We start from the raw sequence: 24837 nt of genomic DNA on the forward strand, positions 1-24837 counted from the left end.
CCTCCTACAGCTCATTCTCATTTCTCATACTAACTTCCCTGTCATATCTTTCCCTTCATCTGCTCTTTTTCTGTGACTAATCCTTTTATCTAACCTTCCTTTCTTTCAATCTGCATTTGTTTCTCAAGCCATAGCTACCATTCAGGGCGATGAGGTCATATCTTCAGTTCTTATTTGTGTGAGTCTGTGGTTCAATGGAAAATAATTTAAAGAAAGAAAGAAAAGAAATAGACGGCCCAATTAACTACTGGATTCTTTTCAGGATTTTGGAAGGTCCTGTCTTGAAAATCTAATATTATGATGACAGTGATGATCCATGAGTGTCAACATTATCCTCAAATTATTTCTTCTCATCTCTGCCTCCATGTGCTGCACTCTGTGCTCGGCCTGTCCTGTTAGACTGTCGTGCTGAGCTTAGTTTTTTGGCAGAAGAGAGAGGAATGAGAGAGTGAAAGGAGGGAGGGAGTTATTTTGCTCTCTTCGTGCCTCCTTGCTGAGCTGCGTGCCTGTCTGCTCTTCTCATGTGCATGCAAGATCGCGCAGGTTGCCCTCTATATGCCCCTATCGCTCTCTATCTCCCAGTCTCTCTCTCCGTCCTTCTTAATCTCTCTTGCAGGCTTTCATTCTCTTTCCACTTGTTTTCCGACATTCTTTTTTCCTACTCCTTCCCTCTCATCCGCTCTTAACAGCTTAAAATCTATTTGCCCTCTCATCTTAATGATTCTACCCCTTTTTCTTCCCCTCTCTCTCACTTGGTCTCTTTCTCTCTGTGAGTCATGCAGTGGGCACTGGTTGGGTTTGTTTGCCTGACTGCCCTCCAGGAATTGCTGCTGGCACACAAAAAGCTCCCCTTTGTAGACCTGCTGGCTGGGGTTAAGAGAGGGGATTCGAAAGCGCCGGAGAAGATGTGAATGAGGGGGGAAAAAGATGAGTGAGACAAGTAGGGGGGGAGATAAAAAATGAAGAGAAACAGAAGAGCAGTGAGGCTGGAGAAACACACACAGGACTCTGGTGGAAAAAGATAAAGTATAGCTGTCATAAGAGCAACGACACAACTTTGAATTATTCAAAAGAGTGTGTTGTTTGCTGTAGGCCCACTGTCACCATATGTGTGTGTGTGTGTTTACATGTTAACGTTGCTCTGAATGGAGAACAGACTTTTAGAACAGGATCCAAATCAAGTTGGATGGATTTATAATTAATTGGGGTTTCATTGCACATTAGGTTCAAACATGCACCTACACTCAGACACACAGACACCCTTATGAATCTGGTTTATTAAACTTTTCAATATAATTTGCTGAGATGTGTAAAAGGGAGTTTTCTCTGTAGACAAATGAGACATGTAAACACTCTCACAATGATTTTTACAATCAGGGATTGTAGGCTTATTTTTTATCTTTTTATGGAAGAAGATGTTACAGAGAAAAGCTGCAGAACATTATCACTGTTAATCTATTGCATGCTGTGGAACATCACCACACTGTCAGCCAAGCACCTATCAGATCCTGCATTGATAATGTATACCTGTTACATGCTAATCAACAACACATCAGGGAGCATGAGTAATGTGGTTCAATATGCTTCACCCCAAGAGACTGTATTTAGAGTGGCTCATCTGGGATCTGCCACAAAACCCAGAATTTTTCAGGAGTCCCAGAAAAAAACCCCCCAGGAAATTAGCATTTTAGCATCTCTGGTTACCTTGTCCAAAGTCAAGGGGTGTTTAAAATGTGCTTTTTCGTTTTGATGCCAGAATTGGGCTCTGTGTCTGACACACACAGTGTCACAAAATTTTCACGTTTTATTCTTTAACACAAGTTTACTTAATGATGGTTTTATTTTCTGTCTGCTTTTGTTAATAAGTGGCCAAATGGGACTTTTTTTGCTGCTCATCCATGCAGCTTCATCAGTTCTAAATGTTGTGGTGTAGGACCTCGGTGGGTGGGTCTGTGTGAAACTCACAAACAATAGCTCTAAATGTCTCCACACTTACCTGTGTTAGTCTGACTGACTGTCTGGCGTGTCTAACGACTGGCTAACGACTACGAGACAGGTGTGGGACAGGTTGACGGCCAATTGTTCTTGCTGGACACCTGACTTTTTTGGCTTTTGGACTGCACAGTCCACATTGAAGAGGACAGAATCCTCAATATGGAGGTGTGCAGACACACCACACCAGTACTTGTTGTTTGATTCCCACCACCCACTGGAACGTAGTCATCAAGACCTTCAGTGCAGAGCACTAACTGTACCCACCACCTCAGAGGGGAAGAAGAAGGAGCAACAACACATCAGGAAGGCCCTGCAAACGTGTGGCTATCCCAACTGGGCACTCATCAAAGCCACAAAAACAAGACCCATCAACAACAGAAAAAAGGTCAACAATCGACTGAGGAAAAATATTATCATCCAATATGTGTCTTTTCAACAACCATGACATCCCAGTCTGAGACAGAAACTGGTTCGCCTAAAGGATAAAACTCCCAGGGAAAAACACAGTAATATGCAGTCCAGTGCAGTGAGGAATCACCTATTTTCAAAGGTGAAAATAAACAACCACTCCACAGAAGAATGGCACAACACAGGGAAGCCACATCCACAGGACAAAACTCAGCTGTTCACCTTCACCTCAAAGAGAAATGACGCTTCTTTGAGGACAATACAATTCACTTAGACAGAGAAAAGAGATGAATTGAAAGAGGAGTCAAGGAAGCCATCTATGTTAAGCTGGAAAAAGCTTCCCTTAACAGAGGTGGTGGTCTCAAACATCATCTTTCTACCACATACAATGCAGTGCTTCCATCCATTCCCAGGACATTTCACTCCAAGTCACATGCTCACAGCAAGAACAAAGGGCTGTCTACCATTCCTCCCCCTGTAGTCTCATAGTCCTTGGCCAGTCGTCAGACACACCAGACAGAGTCAGTCAGACCAACACAGGTATGGAGACATTTAGAGCTATTGTTTGTGAGTTACATATAAACCATGTTTCCCCACCGAACAGTTTGAAGGGATGAAGCTGCTTAAATGAGCAGCGATACGTCTTCAAGAAAACTCTACAAGTCCAGATGCATTGCTTCAACCTTCTGAATGAATATGACCTGGATGACTGACTTTATCAACAAATATCATCAAGGTGTTTGTACTGAGATAAACTTAGCGATGACATCATAGTCCGGTTAACATGCTGTAGTTTATCCATAGAATAGGTTCTTACTTCTGGTGATGTGTAGATATTTATTAATCAAATTTCTTAAATTATTCAGTGCATATGGGATTTTTCAATTTGACTGATTGCTGAGACACATTCTAGGTTTTTTTTTTAAAATGTGTTAGCTGTTTATCACATTTATTGATATCAAAGAATAGTTACTGAGGACCTGATGTATTTGATAGTGATTCATTTTCAGTTACTCTGGCCTCTTCTTTGCCTCTCTGGTCTCCTCAGCTGAAACACCCTATACAAGTTTCATAAGGTAGCCTCACACTTCCGGCCTAAGCTTTTTCATATTGCTCTAATATCTCTGTCATTCACGCTCGTGCTGTCTTGCATGCACATTGACACACATAGAAAAGCTTGCATGCATGTGTTTATTTTTTACACACATACACACACAGACACATGTTCTGGAAATGTCTAAGCTTTGCTCTGTATTAACCCAATATCTCATAACTCTTTTCTCACACGCATGCACGCATAAACACGTTGACATGCATGCACATGTGTATGCACACAGACCTACCTTCACCAAGGATACACACACACACTTCCTGCATTAAGCCCAGGTCCTTATTGCTCCAACGATGCCCAGCTGCAACCAATGAACATTCCATTTTTTTCTCCCTCCCTTTCTATCATTTCAAATTTCAGCTCTAAGCCTTTAAGAGAGCAAGCAGCCAAATATGGTCAGGCTTGTGTCATGAACTTTGTGCGACCTTCTAAAACGGCATGGAGATCGTGACCTTTAAGACCCCGCCTGAGGCTGAGCTTTAGGCATCTTTTTGCATGACCACAGAAAGAAGTCAGATGTGTGTGTGCACATGCACACTGCTATGGATACGTCAGAGAGAGAGAGTTCATGACCTGCAACTCGTGAAATATTTCTGACCATTTAGTGGCTCATTTTACAGTTTTGCTCTTTTATTGCTTCCTAATTATCTCCAGCGCTTATTTTGTATGCCTCTACTGTTTTATTACTCCCATTCAATGCTGTAAATGATTTAGGAAGCGGAACTGTATAGTATAGAGTCAGGCTGTCTTTACTCATAGGATTTGGTTAAGGCTCACCAGAGTGAAATTTAGATGGAACACATTTGAAGATGGAACTTCGAAATTTCCCCAAGGCCCTCTGTCTCACATCTTGTTTTTGCCACATGACACAGCAATAAATACATGCTTGTGCCAAGATGTGGGCTATGAGGTAGATACTATAATAATATCAAAATCCCTGTGATAGTTTTCTTCGGTTTCTTTTCCCTTAAAAACTGTGGCAAACATTGCAATCATGATGATGCATGGAAGTGCCAAACACGTGCAGGTGATCGGAAAAAAAAAACCCTTGTGCACAAAACAAAATTGCTGAGCTTGATCTAAGCAGATAGAAAATCAAGCTCCACTTCTCTCTCTCCTTCTCTCTGTTTGTGTGTCCATGTCTTTCTCTCTTGCTCTCTCTCTTTTATCATCATCTGGCTGTGCTCCACCAGTCCTGCTGTCAGCTCCTGTTTATCTAATTGGGGTTCAGAGGACTTGAGTCTGGCAGGGAGGTGGGGGCAGGAGAGAGAGAGATGAGCAGAAAATGACTTGAAGTCTTCAGGAACAGCCCTGGTTAATAGCACAAGTAGGCGGGAAGATTTAAATAAAAATGAACAAATATTATGCTGTCTCTGGCCTGGTCAGGGACAACATTCTTAAGAAGTCCTAGTAATTTGGTAAAATAGCCTACACAAGTCCATTACACAAACTATGAAAGTTGAATGTGAAATACCACTTTCCATATCCATATCAGTCCAGACTCATATACAGTACACTGACTAAAAGCAAAGTGATGTTGCCCAACATTATAATGTCACATTGAAGTTGACCTTTTAAATTTAAATGTCAGTACTGGATTTTATCTTATTAAACGTTTGTTGGAAACATACGAATTCTCGAAGTCACAGTGAACTTTGACCATCAAATGCGAGTACATCACTAATTGAACAAGTGAGCCAAAATTGAAGATCTCTCAAGGCGTTACTAAAATATTAGAATATTAGAATACAACAGAATTCGACAAATGTTGACCCTGAAAGTCCAAACGGTAAATGCTTGAATCATTAAAGGAAATCACGCATTAAAGGCATGATGACTGCCTGCATGTTTTGCTCACTTTAACCTCCTCTGTTCACATATACCATGAAAGAGAATGATTCTTTCAAAGACATCCTGTTTGGTATACCTCTATACTTTGAAGAGGCAACTCAAAGCATATTAAATAGGTTTTTGCCACTCCAAAGAACACAGAGGTCCTTTTCTCTCTCGAATGATGCATGGCATGCCACAGTGTTATCTTAATGCATAAGAACCACGTAGCTTCTGCTCTCACCAATCCAACCATGTATAATGCGGCCTTTCAAGGAAGAAAGACAGGAACGATGACTTCTAATCTAGAACTTATTTAGGAGAATGCACCCACACAAGATTTGCGTGCAAAATATCTAAGGATGTTCCTTTATGAGTGTGTATTCATGCATGCTCATGTGTCTGTCTGCCTGTGTCTATTTGAAGTTCAAAAGTTTAATTGTGCCATATGGAGCGTGTGTGCGCGCATGCAGGCGCATGTATGCCAGTATGCATGCAAACCAAGCTTGTCTGTGCAGAGTTCAAAAGGTTAGTCATGCCACAGGTCTGTGGATCCTGCCTTAATAATTGAGGCTTAACAAGCACATGTTAAAACATTATGATCCCCTTTCTCAGCCAGTCATGGTTCAGACATGAGAGCAGCTAAATGTTTGTCCAAACTCAATTATTCACCAGTTCATGTGTACAATTTGAAGCCACTCTTTTTTTCTGAATCCACTTTATTTATTTTTTTTCCTTCATGTGTGTTACTGTAAAATGCTTTAGGCCCTCTAGGTTGTTTTGTTTTAACCAATTAAGCTGTGCAGTCAGAAAAGCAGTTTATTTTGCTTAGCTTGTTCAGCAGCGTGATAATAATGCGAATCATAAACATTTGTGGGGACAGAACAAGAACAATATCAATCAGTCAGTCTTTAGACATGCGACTGCATCTATGCTGTTCAAAAGGAAACATGCAAAACCAAATATTAATTTATTTATTTGTTTATTCCATTTCATTTCATGTTAAGCACCCTTCTGAATCAGAAGGTGTGATATTTCTTTACTAAAAAACTAGGACAATGTTATTGCTCTCATTAGATGATATGATTTTTATCATATCATATCATCACATTTTTATGTGTTCCCATTATGATAAATGTAGCGCAGATTCTTGTATTGTCTGGTGAGCGATGAGTCATAAACCAGTGGGACAGGTCTAAGATTTAAAGGGATTTAAAATGTAGTGATGCCAGTAATAACATTTCAAGGAAGTGACCATATTGGGCATGAGTATGCACTTTCTGAACAGCAGGTAGGTGCAGTCCAGGCTAAGACATAAAGCCACTTCTCAAAAACCAATTACATATAAATCTGTATGTGTATATAAAAAATCACTACAACTTTTTGCAAAAACAACTTTTTGTTTGACATTTTAACAGAGATCTGGGAGAATTAACCCGCATTGTATTGCTCGCTTGCATTCTCAATCACATCACAATCACATTGGGCTTTGATCTTTGATGTTCTGGCTTTAACCTATCACAGTCCATAGCATCAAAATATGCTGAATTTAGCAGAGGCATGTGCACAAATTGTTTGTCTTCTCTGCTTTTCCACTGTAGAGATAGTGGTTTAGGATAGCCAGAAAATCACGCTGATTGTAAACTGCAAAGTTGTATTATTGTATAGGGTCATGCAAATGTTTAGCCATATTAAGAAGGAAGTGGTATCAGAAGCAGCCTGTGACTCTTTCTTACTGTGTGACCTAGAAAAGATCAGAAGGTGTAACACCTAATTGTGATAAGGTATTTATGGACATTACGTTGCTGCCACCTGTTTTTAAGTGAGTCTGTGTGTGTAATGAAAACAGACGCACACAATCCAAATGTTCACAGCTGGCAAACACCCTGTCTCTGTGAGCCTCCTGCTCTGTGCCATTGCTTCATATCCATGGCAACATTATCAAAAGTTCAGCAGCCATGTGGCAGCTGTCTTATGTGTTCCAGCAATGTGGCCATTCAAATGTTGATTTGAATAAATGTGCTCGTCCCATCTATTCAGACTGGGATATGTGGAGCTGTGCCTGAGAACACTGTGTGCGCCTAGGAACAGCATGCAACAGAAGAGAGCAGCCTGGTCTCTCTGGGTGTTCGGTAAGTCTACATCTGGGGATTTAGAGTCAGGGAGGAGTGGAACAAGGGTGGAGGCAGGAAGGGTGAGAGCCAGCATGGGCTCATTCCCAGTGTATACAGGTGGAATTAATGGGAAGCAACAGGAAAATACTGAATGTGTGTGCACCTTCCTTAGGCCTCAGGGATTATAGCTTGTGCACACACTCTCACAGGCTTTGTACTAATACTCAGTCTTTATCTTTGCTTAGTGTGTCTGCGATGCTCATTCAGGGACAACCTAGTTCAAATAGACATTTAGTTTTGCATCTCTTACACGTAATCCTCTTCACTCCCTGTTTACTCAGACCTGTGTACACCCTTAATCATTGAGCTGTACTGTGACTAAATTCAGTTGCCAAATGACAGCTGGTTATGAATCATTATGCCTATCCTATTTTCACGATCTTTTACTGCTGCATTTCTAAATACAATAAGCTGGGACTTGGCCACTGCTGACATGATAAATGAACTTGTATTTCTAGCTTACTCATCCATAAGTCTGCCAGGGAGGCTATAAGTGTTCTTGTCTCCAAATAGAATAAAAGTGACTGTGTCCACATTAATAAGACTATTTATCACGACTATTTAAATACAGGTAAACTGATTCAGTGCTTTATCTAAAACGCAGCAAGTAGGCATTTGTCTTTTGGAAAGATGGTTTCCATTTCTTAAGTGGAAGCTTTGTTTGGTTTGTGCAGTATTCAAGGCATAGAAAGTACCGTACCAGTACCTGAAGCATCTGTGGATCAGGTGGTCGAGTGAGTCATTCACACACAAGACTGTCACCCAGGAGATTTTAGATGAATTCAATTCCCATGTGGGACCATTATTTTTTAGCTTTCTTTTGAGATTTACTTTTCATTTTCATTTTGTGCTGCTCTTTTTGTTGCAGCATTAACCACCGCAAGACAGGCAAACAACAGTGAGTGCCTGTGATTATCATTTATATGAGCCTCACTGTTAACCAGATTATGATATTCATTATGCAAAATCATCTCATTGTTATTAATGAAGATTATATAACCAACAGTAGTGCTCATGATTAGTGTATAGTTCAGCAATGTGTTATAAAAGGCTTTCAAAATAAAACAAATCAACTATAACTTGTTAGTTATTAATTCCTGTGTGACTCAGTGTAAAAAAAAAAAAAATTTATAGAATTACCGGTGTGATGGCTGGGGGCTGGTGTGACTCATGTTCACAACCTAATTACATTAGCATTAACATTCCCAGTAATTAATGTGCATGTGGTATGTATATGAATTTTATGTTTGTAAAAGTGGCAGGTTTAGTTGGTTTGATAAAGGGTTGAAGTCTAATTTGTCTATTTTTATTGACGATTTCCCCTCTATTTATCTCTTTCTAGCTTCTGCTAAACCCTGCGGTGAGATGATGCAGTGACAGGGAGGGAAAAGCATGGGACAAGAGTGTAAACTTAGCTTATCAAAACCATTTGGTCATCAGCCATGTACTGTGTGCAAGAAAATACTGGAGAAAGAAAGAGAAAAGGTCACCATTTCCTGTCTTTGGGAGTATGCTGGAGGAAGAGTTGGCACGTCGTGGGTGGAGGGTTGCTTGTTTGACTAGGCGTGCGTACGTGCAGCGTGGTGTGTGAGCCTCAGTGGAGGTGGGGACGAAAGAACAGGATGCACAGCCCTTGAGGAATGTGTGCAGCGTGGTGGCACGTCTGTGAAACTTATCCCTCTCTCCTTCCTCTGCACTCCGCTTTCTTTTCTTCCCCCTGCCTGCCTTCACTTAGTCTCCTTCTTTGCTTTCTCTTCTCTCTCTGTACGGGACATCAGTCACACAGGCAGCAAGACGGAGATGTGTAAACTGAGATACAGGGGAAAACTAAGGAGGGAAGATGAGAATGAAAGAGACTGGTGACCGTCAGTCATAGAGAGAGGACCTACGGGATCTCGGACTTTACAAAAAAAGGTCAGAGAGATTGGCTATTAAAGGAGAGTGACAGAGAGAGAGAGAGATGAGAATGAGACAGATGACACGATCATTTTATCTCTCTATGTCCTCAGCACTCCTCCCCTGCAGCAGTTTAGAGCAGGTGATTACACAGTTTTGCGTCTGTGACGTCTTGCTGCCCTAGCATGAGTCACGTACCCAGGGAAATCAGGGACTCTGAATGACTGCAACTCACGACTTGTGAGGTTTTGACCTTTCTCCGCTCTCCTCCCCCTCCATAACAATCCCTAAAAGAAAGCTTCTATAAAACCTCTTTCACAGAAGCTGCCCAATGTCTTAATTGTCTCGCTTATGTTACACCTGCACCTTTTCCTCCTATTTCACAACTTTCTCTATATGCCGATCTTTTCTCTTTTTGTTTATAGGTAGCCTTGGGCATGTTCTCTCTCTCTCTCTAAATTCTTTTCCCATGTAAAAAACACACAAAAAAACAACCCCCCAAAATCCTTCCACCCCGTCTCCTCTTTACCCCCACCACCACTGCCGCTCGCTTCCCCAAAAAACAGCTGCTCTCCATTCATCCTGATTATCCTGGAGACCAGAACAGAACACACCATGTAACAGAACAGCACAGGCTGCTCTCATTCACTGTGCTGCATGCTGCTTAGCTCTGACTGGCTAACTAGCCACAGCAGGCCTGCATTCCAGCTTTCTGCAGTCAGCCTGCAAACTCTCTAGCATACTGCAATTTGTTACTCAAGTGAGTCACCTTTCACAGACCCATCCAGTGTTGTAATGGACTTGATTGTTATTTTTTTAGCTAAATGACCCTTCAGGGTAATGAATTTATAATGGTTGTTTAGGTTAGGGAGATGCTGACTGCTATATGATGATGTAAACCTGTGGGTGATTACTTGGTGCTTTTATGCATTTACATTTAAAAGGGAAAGATTCTATGCATTTTCTTAAGAAAAAAAAACAAAAGCTATGGAAATCTCCTTGCTTGTAAACAATGACTACCACCTACTTAAGTGTGACTCACTGCATGACTCGTGTGCCAGGCATATTATATGAATGGCTTGGTCATCAGATTTCATGTAAAAAGGGTCCCACATGGGTTATCCTCATATTAAGGAAACACTGGCTAACTGAGGTTCTTGGCTTTAGAATAAATGCTAAAAGGTAATAATCACACTAACAGATAAATGTGGCAGACTTTTGTTCCTTTTGATTGTTTTTTTAGCCATCTCCAGACAATCTGTTCAAATTCAGACAGGAGGACAGAATGGCATCTGTCCAGCTGGCAGTAGTTTTTCTTGATCCCTATCATTCATGGTAGACCTCTGATCCACTCTAGAGTTACAAAAATGTCAACACTCCGACCACAGAGGTGCTGATTGTTTTAGCCTCTCAGCTGTAAGCTATAAAATAATGTCTTGATATTTTTAAATTTGGCACCAGCTTAAACCTCTTGTTGTTGCAAACATGTCCTTGGATTGGCTTAGGAGCAACAGGTCGAGGGTTCGAAATGTCGGCTTTCCGACACACACACGCGCACACGGCTTATGGTGCCGGCATAATAACCGATGATCGATACAAAAGCGTCAATTAATCGTTTTGATTTCAGGCAATATCGCCCAGCACTAAGCAAAAGTATTCTCTTCTGCCACTGCCATTTTTATCTACCATGGTGCTAAATCCCTCCTCCAACAACACATGCTGGCAGCAGATAGGTTTACAGTGTTTTTTTGTGAGGACCGGAAATATCAACATCATATTCCTGGGGATGTTGGGCTGCTTCCAAAGTATCATTTATCCTGCATTAACAGCTCTGCTCTAGATGTTACATACAAAGATACAAATAAAAATGTTGATTCTTTGATTAAGAAATGTAAGCACCTTTACACACATATTAACCATTTTCTATGATAAGCTGGATCAAAATCATATCTGAAATCACTGGCCAACTTGATTAATGACATGAAAGCTTCGACTGTCATACTCAATGCTTTAAATGTAACAGTTAGTTTTATATGAAGGTTTAAAACAACACTATAACTTGCAGAAAAAATAGGCCAATAATGCACAACCTGGATTTGACATTTCTCTGTTGTACATTTAGTAAATGTTTGTTGTTATTTCTTCATCAGGTAACCTTAGCAACAAGCCTTAGGGCCGTCATGGTCCCCGATCATCTGATATTGTTTTGGCAGTCATGTTGTCCTGCCTGATTGAACTGCACATATGTGCTTACACACACTCCACAGTTTGACAAGGTGCTAGGGGAGGGGGGGGGGGTTACAGGATATTGGTGGGCTCAGAATTACAGTGTCTGGTTCTCTGGTAAATATCCCCCCACACACTCTAAAAAAGAGAAATACCAGACCTCTAGGAACAGATCCTCATATTCACAGGGGGCCGCTTTACCTGTTCTGCTGTGTTTCTATTCCAAACTCTTACTAGATTTGTGTTGCAACGTTTTCAGTAATTTTCACTGACTCAGTCTTAAGCTGTTTGTACTTACTGGCCAACTGTTTACTGCCAAACACAGCTGCTTGCTGAGATGGAGTTTACCTGGTTCCTATGGAAAGCAGCAATAATAACACTACGCTGCCTGTTAGTGTCCAGTGATTTTGTACATCTCAAAGACAATGCTTCAGTTACATGAAGCTTGTGCAGATTCAATTGACAGACACACACAAAAACCAGATTCTATATAGATTTGTTTGTGTTTTTCCCCCATATAATAAAGGTTTTGCATACAGATCATCAAAAAAGCAAAGCTGCTACCTTTACTGTTCTGTGCCTTACTTTGACCTCTGACCTTTTCAAATGCAAGCAGTTTTTTGTCCTGAAAAGATGGATACCACTCTCACATATGTCCTGTAAATGTGAGGCTCAAGCCAGTTGGTTATGCTCTGCTTAGTTTAAAGACTGGAAACAAGGAAACTGTTAACCTGCATCTGTCTGAAGGAGTCCTGTCGTCACCTTGTATTTGCCAAAGAACCTGCAGAGTTATTCTTCTTGTCAATGAATTATCTGGCACATGAAACACAGTGGAAAAATTGTACTGTTTTTAAGGGATTAAACAGTTTTAACATTTGGTGGATTGTGACCATTTGGGTCAGATTGTGATCCATACATTGCCAAGCTATGCTTATCTCTGGCTCTTCTGTGGTGGCTTACCAATCAGGATTGTTATGTTTACCATGTCATTCACAGAATGCCTATTAAATTAAAATTAAACAGGTAATAAATTAACAGTTTTACTAATTACTAAGCCATGTAAATGACCGGAAACCTGAATCTTATAAATAAGATATGTTTGTTTCTTCCTTCCCTGCAGACATATCAGCACGATCAGCCTACATTTGCCGCTTGGCAGGTGAGAGCAGGTGGGAGAGCCGTGGGTGTCGTTCACTCGAGAGGTGAAATGAAAAGCTTGGGCTGACGTTGTTCTCCGTCCTCCCTCTGTTCCGCTTTTTGCTTCTGCGTTGGTGTGAGTCCGCTCTCAGCTCCAAGGGCAAACAAAAAGGGAAACGGCAGCAGGTTGTCAAGGCAACACAGGAGCCACACACACAGGTGAAATGTGTAGTTTGCTGTGTATACACATGCTCAGGCATGTGTGGTGAGTACGTCACTGTTCTTAATGTTTGCAGCGTGAGGGAGCGTTTGTAGGCTGGGGCTGAGGAACCTTTCACGACTTCAGCTACTGAGTGGGCATCTAAAGTTGGCTACATGTCACGAGCTTTATTTATACAGTGCAGTATCTGTAGTCTCACTGCTAGTGTCCTATTTTAACACAGACTATGGAAGTGATGTATTGGTCCCAGTACAGCAACCTCAAATAGAAATCATGATGACCTCATACTGATGTATCTTTATAGGTTTGCTATAATTGCACACAGAATATTTGATGTGTAATTCTGTAAACTTTTCTTCAAAGCAGTGCGTTCTATTAAAATAACATGCATTCATCATTCATCATCATAGGTTGCTCCTCCTCTTTACTTGTCACGAATGTGGCTTTGATAATTCGTCTTTTTCTTTCTCTCTGCCTTTCTCATGTGTCATTCATGTGTCGTTCTCCCCGAGAGCCCGTAATGGCTGGGCGTGCCTGCACTTCACATGCAAATGTGGGAAAAGTAACGACCAGGCAAAAATCAAGACAAAAATTCAAAACAAATGCCTAATTAGTAGCTAGGGATTCAAATGGAGCCAACAGCACCACAGGCAATATAGCAAACAGTTTTGAGAGGGGGAGTCGCGAGAGTGAGTGATATAAATGTCAGGTTTTTAAGATGTGTTAATGTGCACTTTCTGGTACAGAGAAAGCATTCATGGCTGGCTTAGGGGTTTTTTTCTGTGTGTGTGTTTGTGTGTGAAAGTGAGTGAAAGCTGTTGCACTTATTTGTGTTAGCGTGTGTGCAATGTCAGCTCTTTCTTACATGTGTCTAGCTATATGTGTTAATTAACTACAAAACGCAGAAAGCATTACCAAAGGGAAAATGGATCTGGGACAGCTCTAATACAAACACCTTGCTTAGCCATGCAAAAGATCAGACTGACACTGTCAAGTTCAGCGTTCACTGGCAGAATTATGATCAAAGGATTATAATCTGATCTTGGATCGCAGCCTTCGTAAATTTGCCAGGTGTTAACAATGAAGAATGGATTAAGCAGGTATATAAAGGCAAATATACAGAAAGGCTGTACTTAATTCAACCCTTAAACTATTGCTTACAAGGAAAAGAACTTGTATTTCTCATCTACATTTTTCATTGAGAAAGGAAATTCTATGCCTGTACGTTGGCAGCCCCGCCAAAGTCAATACAAGATAAAACAATATGAGCATGCAGTAAAATTAAAATGGGTAACTCCGCATGTAAGCAAGGGGCAAATCCCTGTACGCCCTAATAAACTCTCCCCTGGTCCCTGCCAAGTCTTAATTTGTTCGCTCTGCTTGTGTTTCTGTATCTTGATTAAGTCACACACCCCTCCAAAGGGCCTGACCAACTCCTTATCTCACAACAAGGAAGTTAAAAAGGAATCATCAATGCTGACACAATAGGGTGGGCCACATGCGTCACCCATGTTTAGGTTTAGGCGGCTTTCTCAACACGTCCTCACACAGAAATGACAGAATACACCAAAAGCGGATATTTTCTGTTGACCCGCTGTCTTACTCGCCTTAATAGAGATGTGCCTACTACCAATGATTTTCTGAGGGGAATTTTCCACTAGCTGCAGGGTGTAAACTTTTTTACTTCTGTCCAAACATATTTTGGTTATTTATCTCTGAAATGGAAATGGAAACAAATGAGGTGGTGAGAGAGAATCAGCTCAGAATGGATGCTATGGTGAAGGATCAAATGACAAATGCCAGCAGCGATGTTTTCTTAACCAGACTTTGGAAGCTTTGTTATTGGGCAAAAATAATTTAAATTCTTTTTGTTTTACAAGATTAATCAAGACAAAATCTGACCAATACACTATTAAGTCCTTAAATATGTGCCACCGTATGTTTGCTGGCCTCCTTTTTTCTGGTTCCCTTTCCAGTCCATTTAGCATTTGTAATGTCTAAAGAAGTGTGATGAGATTAGTCAGTGATGCAAACAATCTACAGCTGCAAATCTAGTTGACTGCAGCACAGAGACTTTAACCTTAACAGACCAGCAGCACAATAAAGGTGCACATGGTGTCCATGTACTTTTGGTCACATAATGTACAAGGTTATAGATAGATATGTATACTTTATTGATCCCACAGGGGAAAATGTTAAACAGGACCACTAAGTTAGCTTAGTTTATTTTAGTTTATCTTAGATTAGATTAGTTTATAATTGCTGCATGAAGGAGAAGCTATAGCACACACAGTAAACTCAAGTGTGTAAAAACACAACTAATTGCTTAACACTAAGACAGATGACACAACTTTGTGTTTCCAGTCTACTTATACCAGTCTTCACATAAATCTTTTTGTGAATGCAAGTGAGCTGAGGAGAATGAGGCAGCTGTTGCTGAGTGGTGAATGAAAAAGAAGAAGACAATAGGAAGAAGTAAAATGTAGGTTTAGGTTGAGTGCTGCTCCTGTGTTGCACTCCTCTTTCCTTCAGCAGGGGTGGTCCTCTGGCTAGATAACCCTAGCCAGACAGCCGTGGGTGATAGAGATCAGATTGAGATGACAGACTGCTGCCCACACACACACAGACACAAAAGTAATGAGGAGGAAATTAAAAGGGCATTCTGTAGAAAACGAAGAACAATGTGTCTTTAGTTGTTTTTCAGTCTTGAAAGGAGTGAAGTGAAAACATGTTGTGAAAAGGGTTTTACTTTACTCGTACTTACCTAATTTAGAGTAGATAGTATGGATGGTAGTCTGAAAATTAGAGCTAATCATGTAACAATATACCTTGCCAAGCTTGAAGCCATGAGTTTGACAAGTTTTGTGACTAATCAGTAATACTGTGTGTTTTTAGGAGTGAGAACAGTCTATGGTGATTAGGGTGAAAAGCGACCTATTACAGTGATTCAGATGATTCATCTGACACCTGCCAAGTACTTTTTTAAAAGTGCCCGTCCTTTCCAAACGGTTTCAGAGGACGACTTCACAGATGGTTCTGTAAAATAAGCCATCTGGCACATCAGGTTAGAATAAAAAGATTCAATTATACAAAGGTTAGAAATTTGGTTCTTCGCTCTTGTTTTATAAAATAGGTTGTGTTGAGGAGGAAAAAAAAAGTCATTCTGGGATGCCCCAGGGTACAGTCCTGGGTCACACTTTCCAGCCTGTGCTACCATTAGATCATATCATGTGTGACTGTGACATATGTTTTCATTGATTTCACAGATGATACACCTCCCCCTTAAGCCGCATCAGTGACTTTAGTCCTGAACTGAAGTGTACAAAGATGCTGCATGTAGCCATCCTGTAAGATTGTGAATCTTCTTTTCCACCAGCTAAAATCATTTTTCTAAACATAATTAGTTACACTGTATTGTCATGTTTTTGCTATTAGCATTAGGCATTAGGAATTATATTTTGTTCCTCTAAATGAGCAATATTAAAATGCAATTTGCAATGCAACATTTTTTATTCTCCCTGTAACTGTCACCACAATCAAAAATGTGGCGTTTCTTTTTTTGTGTGTAGTGCAAGGTTACATTTACATGAAAACAAACCAACTGTCAACCCAAATCTACATGAGGTGTGCTTAAAAACACTTTTAACACCAAAGCAGCTCTCCACCATGTGCAGAGTATCTGGATGACAGGTGCCCTTTATCTGATAATTCATCACAGTGGCCTAATGTCTTGTCATTGCCTCATTGATATTATTCATGTTCAAACTTTGCTGTACCTGAGGGATCCATGAACTGATACCTGTGCTGACAGACCATAAATGCATAGCTCAGGTTGGAATTTATGAGCAGGGGATAAACGTGTAGATACAGTATTTTTTTTCCACTTAATTCCACCTCTCTGTGAGGATCAGTTGAAGATTGTGTGTGTGTGTGTGAGAGAGAGAGAGACGGGTAGAGTGCCTCTTTTCCCCAGAGGTCTCTCGGTCCAGACGGCTCCGACTCAGTTCTCAGTGTGGCTTCACTAATCTGCCGTAATTATGTCTCACTGCCAGCTTGCTTGCAGTCACACACTTACATTGACTCCTTGTCTCCTTGACACACACTCTCTCTCTGTCTCTCTCTTTTTTTTTCCACAGAAGACCAGAATTGTAGCCGCCTATGGGTAGCTGCCTGTGCATGTGACATGCTGGTACACATGCAATGGAACTACCACCCTGTCAAGATACAGCTCAAAGGACTTCCTTTACAACTTCAAGGTGAAAAAAATGCCTTTGTGATTCACCTTATAGTGAGAGGGTTTTCCAATGCAAGAGTCATCTGCTACACACATTACACACATTCCCCTCACCCTGCAACTGTGACACATATCAGCCTTGTTTTTATCAGCCGTCACGCCTCTGGGTATGTGGTGACGCAGAAGCCTCAGTGGACATCCTGAATGCAATCTACCAGACTGGTTCATGGGAGCTGAGTTTTATGTGATCCCCATGTATCATGTTCCTGTGGACAAACGTAAAATAGTCACCCAAAATATATTTTGTTTTGTACATTGTGAGTGGTTATTACCAACATTTTGGGCGTTCTAAGTTTGATTTTGTCCTTACAATGTGCCGGCCAGTTACTGGGAGTGATACTGGCAAGTACAGTGCAGTGGGAGCTGAGGGGAAGGATCATCATAAGTGGTCTGCAAGATAGAATCCACTAGAGATCTATGCTATGTCATGAATGTGTCCTTGCAAGTCCGCAAATTATGCCATGTACAAGAAATCTGGGCAATGAAACTTCCTCTTTCTGTCATTGACTACATTGATTTTCTATCCGTTTGCTACTAATAATGTGGGAGTGTTGTGCTACGCTAGCTGGTTTGCATGCAGCGGACAACCATATCTCTTTGGATAATAGTGAAAAGTTAATTAGTTGCAGGTTCATCCTGACTTGCAACTTCCAACTCTCCCTGACTCCACTCCCACTGCCTAAACAAGCATTTGAAACGCATAAAAAAATGTAATACCAAAGTATGGAAGTACACATTTGTTTGGCATTTCTCCAACAGTTGCAAAGGACAACAAACAACAGCTATGATGCAAACACAGTGATTACAACCTGTAAGGATAACAATGATAGTATTATAAGATGCCTTGCTCAACTGCTTCTATTGATGTTATACATAAACCTATAATTTGGTTTTTATCATTTTGTATCATTTGTTCCAGAAAAAAAGAGCTTCGACAGTAGGGTGTGTTTTACAACACATTCTGTTTACTGTCAATCACCTGACACACACAGGAGGAAATTAAAGTCCCTTTCAGGAAGTAATCTCTGAGAAACATGCCACCTTTTGAACTTTATTGTGTTATGCAAGTCATTTCAAGGAAGTTCATAAAATACATATTCAGTCGTGTATTTAAAATAAAGCAGTTGGCGTGTTAAAGTTTAATAAACATGGAAAAATACACAGGAGCTCTGTGGCATGGACAAGGAAATATAAAAGAAAGATGATTTATAATGACAGAATGGGTGCAGACATAAATGAACCCTTGTTTAGGTAAACAATCTAAAAATGTTTAACTAAATTAGATTTAACATTTAACAGTCCCCCACTGCTTCCTCTGGAGTAGCACGGTTATTTAGTATGTCATGAATCATGCCTATAATGAAGTGTTTGAATTTAAAATTGTGGTTAGGACTCATTTATATTGCAGTGATGTATGTTGATGTGAACTCTATTTAACCTCATGACAGCCTTCATTTATTCAGAAGGCATGTTGGCCTTACAGGACAAACCTGTTCCTTTTCAAAGAAACTCTGTGGAGCGTTTGGCCTGTGTGTCAGTGTACGTGAACCCCACTGAGCTCATTAAACTGTTAATATCTCTGTCTTCCTCCTCACAAAACTCCAAACCTCGCAAGATATTGCATGCTCAACGACTGAAACACAGAATCCTGCTCACACACACTCACGCACATTCGCTCATTTAAACGCACATACACAGCCTTGCAAAGTTTTTCTGGCTAAATGCGTGCCTGGCTGCTTGCTTAAACACACACACTCACACACAGAGCGCACACACACGGCTGCAGCACAGCACTCTTATTTAAACTGATGTGAGTGCTGTCACGACATCCGACTAGTCCTATTTGTTCCACAGAAGCCTTGGCGTGAGAGAGCCGGGTCACCCCACTGGCTCTCATGCAAATCCATTCAGTACACACACGCGCGCACACACATGCACACACTTAATAGTCCTGCAGATAAGCAAAAAGACAGAGAGACAGACGGGCAGCCAACCAGAAAGCCATATAGAGACTCAAGCAGACAGAGACCTGTGGACAGGAAAATCATTAGGCAGAGAGACAGAAAAGACAGGCACACTGGCGAACCGACCTGAAGACACATATCTCGACAATAAACAATGGCTGACTTGGTCCTTAAGATTTTAAAGCTTTGTCAATATACTTAACTCACTGGTGGCCTCAAATGATAGCAAGTGGTACTGCAACTGATTTAATTCAAAAACAATTATAGTGAACAGTCTTACGTTGTGGCTGGGTGGATTAGAGGATCAGCCATTGATAGCAGGTCGTAAGGTCAAGATACTGTCGACCTAGATGTGCCATACTACTACCACTACTAAAGGCAAAACTGTTTACAGGTGTTCAGAATTTGGACAATCTTTCTTAGAAGGCATATATAGTGCTGTATTGATGGATTCAAATGAATAAAACAAAAGAGGAATCTAGATAGCATGTTCTGACAGTGGAAAAAGAAAACCAAATGAAATAGAAAAAACACTTTGTCATTTATTTTTTCAGAAAAAGATCTAAAATTATATGTATATGTAAGTGGGGAAAAGTATATGAACCTCTTGGATTAGCGGTTTAGCAGTGAGTCGGTGAGCCCTTTTACTTACACAGCAGTGATCTATGGAAGTCTGATGTGTTTGTGGAAGTGTATCATGACATAACCTCCTTTTCATTGGATAATTAAGATTAAGAAACCTTTATTAGTCCCACAATGGGGAAATTGCATATAATGTTCATGAATCTGCTCTTCAAACAGAACTCTGCTGCCTGTCTGCAGTTTGATACAGCTCTTGTGAATTGTGAAGTAAGTTAGTGGTTGGCAAAACAGGATCAGGAAGCAGCACACAATGACTCAACTGAACAGGTCCATTTAAAGTTACCAATGCTTGTACAGTTGAAGCATTACATGCTGACGAGAGCCGTTTTGGCTATTGTCATTCACAGTTTTGTTGTGGAGGGCTTGGCTCAGACACTTTTGTTGAGTTCAACCTCAAGTCTTTGGCCATTGGAGTTGTCCCGCATAGCCTAGCCCAAATATGTCATGCGTGACAATATTAGTCATTTCATGCCAAAAAAAGAATAGTGGGTCATATTCAACCCTCCTCTCCTCTTAAATCCATGCACGCACACACACACACTTTCGCCCGTCGCCCCTCCCCCTCTTTCTCCTTCCTCTCTTTCTCGTGCACACACTCACGCAAGCACACACTCAGCATGCTTCATTATACACTTGCCCACACAGCATTGCGTGCCGGAAACAGACTCAATAGATGCCAAGCTCCCAGTCCCCGCAGGCTCAGTGCCCCTAAAACACTGAGTGCACCTTCGCAAATTAGGTTAATTTGTTTTTGCCATGCCCAAAATAGTCTAGTGGTTTGACAAACAATTATGACAGTGAAATATTTAATTTATTTTTTTCTTTGTAAATTCCAGCCGATCACTTAACTTGGCCATGTTTGATAACCAGAGCAGCTGAAGGGACGTGGGGCGTGATGCTAACTCATCTGAATTTTACCTTAAATTTAAAAAAATACATCAATGTACACTACTTTTCTCATTTTTATGCCTTGCCAATGGGGTTTCGAGAATATAACTAGTTTCATGGGGGAGTGAGACGGAAAGAGAAGGAGGGGGGAGGTCTTCTCTCCCCTCTTTGGCACAGTAGAGTGAGAGGTTCATTGTCTCTGCCTGAGTACAACATTTGTTTCCCCTTTTGTCATGTTCACCAATTTTATTCTGCTGTGGAGGCAGATAAACAAGCACGAAAGGGAAGGGAAGGTAGGCTAGACTTGAGTGGGTGAGTGCAATTTACATCAGAGTCTGCACGATTCATTGATGGGTCCATAAATAGCATGACATGCGTCGCAAATGAAATCATACCAAACATCTCACTCACTTCCTCTCTGTTAGGGGAAGTGAGTGAGATGTTTGGTATGATTTCATTTGCAGATACAGGTTGCTTACGTCAGGAAAACAAAATAATGAGTGCAATAATATCATATGAAAAGGGAAAACTGTCTGTCCAAAGACATGTTGTTAACCATGAAATGATTCATCCTGTAAAAGCCCCTCTGGGAATGTCTGGCCGCTATTTCGCATTGGTTCTGAGGCACAGAATTTGATGCACACAACCCAAACAGAGCATGGAGTGTGACCTGTGCATGCAAGCAGGCACAGCTCAGATAATAAGATCTCATGGACTGTCTGGCGGCAATTTGTACATAATAATCCAATAATTCTTAATTGTAAAAAATAACACAATAAAATTGTTTTTAAAAGTTAAACATCTCTATTTGCCTTATTTTTGTTGTGTTTGACAATCATTGACATTTTGAACAATGTTTAGTTTTATCACGGATCTTTAAAGATAAGTGAGGAGTCTCCCTTTATTTTTTATTCACTTATTCACTCTGTTGTCACAGCCACAAGAATGCCATTGGTTTGTGTCAAATTAACATTTAAGGTCATATTTACACGTCGTTTACGTACAAAAATAAAAGAATGCTCCTCTACATATATCTCCCTTCAAAATATAAAAACAAAACAACCCAAGAGGACACTGTGAGTGTGAAAAGATCATCATCAGCGATTGACTTTTATTTTGATAGAGAGGAAAGGAAACATCCGGTGTTACGTAGTAACCATAGCAACAGAGTATGGCTCACGTCAGATAAAAGTTTCGTATTTTGTGCTTGTTTTGCTTCTTTATTCCTAACAGGATATTTCACAATGGGTAGGTAGAGGCTTGATCTGTTTATAGTCAAAACAACAAGTGATACAGTGAAACAACACCTGTGATAAAAGCTCGTTTTTTGAGCGAGTGCACAGATTTGTGTACATTCTTACCACATGTGTAGCGGTCAGCTTCAGTTTATCTTTGCTATTCAGTACCTAATTGCGTATTTATCCGCACTCAAGCAACCGCTCATGTAATAAAAAAGAACCGAAACTTGAGTTTTAACCGTATATAACTGGGTTTATAACTTTATTTTCTTAGGACACTGTAGCCTTCACATTGCTAAGCTAACGTAGCATTTGCAATGCGTCCGTCATTTTTGGCATAAAAGTCATCCTGCGTAGTGTCCAGTAATCATATGAAAGATGACAGATTTAATTAACTATTTTTCTTTATATTTAGCAATTTAATCTACATATGACATAAGGTTTTTGACAGGATTGTTATGACTGTGACAAATTAATTACAACGTCCATATTGCAGGATGTTTAAATGCTGTAAGACCTCTGTCTTGTCTTTGTCCTCCATCCAAACTATGGACATTCATGATTTTATATGTTCGTGTTTGTTTCATCTTATGATTCTTGCATGCGTTCATGCAGAATAGATGATTTTATGAACAGCTTGCCTCTCTCACATAAGACTGATTAATAGTTCAATCAGGGCTAAAATGGACAAAATGTCACAGGGAACAGTTGTCATGCGAAATCAGGCCTTTTTATATCTGTGTCCATCTAAAAGGATAGGCCTGCTTAGTACTGTCACAGGGCGTTACTAATTTATCTGTGTTGTGTGAGCCACTGATTGAGGACCTCTGCTGTGGTTTAAATGCAGAGCCTAGAGACAGTAGGGGGGCAATCAGGCTATTAGCGTGTGTGAGCATGAAGCCTGCTCTTTGATTGGGCAGGGTTTGTGTGTCTCTACTGGCGTGCGAGCGTGACAGGGACAGAGGGAGTACCCGTGCTTGTTTACATGCTAATGCTCAAAGGTTTTAGTGTGTGCATCAAGGCAAACCTGCCCATCTTTGCATGAGTTGTTAACTTGTGCATAACTTGATGTGGGTCTGTCTGTGTGCATTGTGCTGGTGGCCAAATCCTTGTGCCTGTGCTGATATTTTTTTTGCTATCTGTCTTCTTATTCTATTTCCATCCGATGTGCTTCGAGGGCATTGAATGTCTGGCATGCAGTCATGCACAGGGGGACCATCTGATAGTTGTGACCTCCAGCCCTAGGTTAGCCAGGGTTTTTTTAATCTGGGGTCAAATGTTGAGTTGGCGTGTTGCTTTCTCCTCACTAATGGTGAGCTAATAGATTAATGCCCTGAGAGCGTGCACAGTGCACACACACACACACACACACACACACACAGACAGTAGACAGACAGAGGCCATGGGGTTAGGCTTGCATTACTGTTCTCCTCACACAACCTCATGCACTCATGCCCACATTACTCACTGTACCTCAGTAGCCAGTAGTAGGAAGAAAGACTGTCCTGTGTTTGCAGCTATAATTTTATTAGTATCATATAACAATAATAAACAAACTGCATATATTGTATGATCTTGCACAACCATTAACTTTCTCTGGTGGGAAGTTTAAATCCACCCTTGTATTCCACAGTGAAGGATGAGCTAATGCATGGGTGTGTAGTCAAAATACCTTCAGCTTTAAAGTATCATAAACTGCAGTCTTTAAACTTCTGCCGTAAGCTTGACTGAATAATCTATTTAATAGAATGTGCAGGAAATGGGTTTATTATGGTGGACATCACACTAAGGGATTTATTAACTTCAGAAGTGTGATTCATCAGTTTTAGGTGCCAACCCTTTTTACCTGGAAAAGAGGAGGTACGTTTTCTGGGTAATATTTGTTCCTGAACAGCATCTAATGTCATTAACACTGTGAGTGATTGTTCAAAATACTTTCAGGCTTTTATGCTTTTTAGACTGATGAGTAGGGAGGGAGCTCAAAACAGGGATGGGTGTGTCTATTGTGTAGAGGGTTTTTTAAGGTTATTGGGTATATTGTGATCCTCTGATAGAATAAATGGAGACTTAATTCAGGAAAAAAAAGCAATTAAAGCTATTAAAAGATTTTTAAAGAATACCAAATAACGCCTTCTAAAGAAATAGTAGTGCTTATTCCTCATTAAAAAATCAGCCATCAAAATGTCAGTGGCAGTTTTAAAAATAGTTAATCACCTATCGGATAAATACAAATTTTATTTAGGGTCGTAGGTCAAAGCAATTCATTTGGCTGTATTACTTATGCTGTGGGTTAGTGTGATTGTTACATTCATTTTAAAAAAAATCAAAAAGTATCTGTAATGCAAAATGTAGACCATTTTTTAATATTCTTAATTCTGCTTCTCCTTCTTCCAAGGAGACATGGAGGATCCTACAGAGGCAAAACAGGTGAAGGAGAAGGAACTGAACAAGGTTCTTCACCGTCCTCCAATCTACCCACTGCCTGAGGAGATAAAAAAGGTAAGCACCGATTCAAAACCATGTTCCTTTCAACTTCAGATAAACCTGTTCAGAACACAACCCCTTCTCAAGAGAACCAATATGAAATCATTTTCAACACTTACACATTTTCGCCATACCATATATAACCTTTCAGAGCAATGTGTTAATGAACAACCATACTGACACAGCATATGTTGCTAACAAATGTGTTTGTTTTTTTTACAACCCAGAAATATAAATGTGTTGAAAACACATTTGTTACATGCCGTGAGTGTTTCAACACTACACCCTTACCATATGCTGTGGCAGTCCATATGATTTGAATATGAAATA

At 40.5% G+C, this 24837-nt stretch overlaps 1 protein-coding gene across 1 annotated transcript in view; it reads left to right on the top strand.

Annotated features, from left to right (window-relative positions):
* The first annotated feature begins 17222 nt into the window (after window positions 1-17222).
* lekr1 (Leucine-, glutamate- and lysine-rich protein 1) overlaps window positions 17223-24837 on the top strand; it is a 63965-nt gene continuing 56350 nt past the window's right edge. The window contains exons 1-2 of the mRNA XM_028420186.1: window positions 17223-17253; window positions 24419-24522. Of these exons, the coding sequence (XP_028275987.1) occupies window positions 24424-24522 (99 nt within the window). The 5' untranslated portion in view covers window positions 17223-17253; window positions 24419-24423. The remainder of the gene's footprint in view (window positions 17254-24418; window positions 24523-24837) is intronic.

The sequence above is a fragment of the Parambassis ranga genome, chromosome 13, assembly GCF_900634625.1.
Source record: "Parambassis ranga chromosome 13, fParRan2.1, whole genome shotgun sequence".
NCBI lineage: Eukaryota > Metazoa > Chordata > Actinopteri > Ambassidae > Parambassis > Parambassis ranga.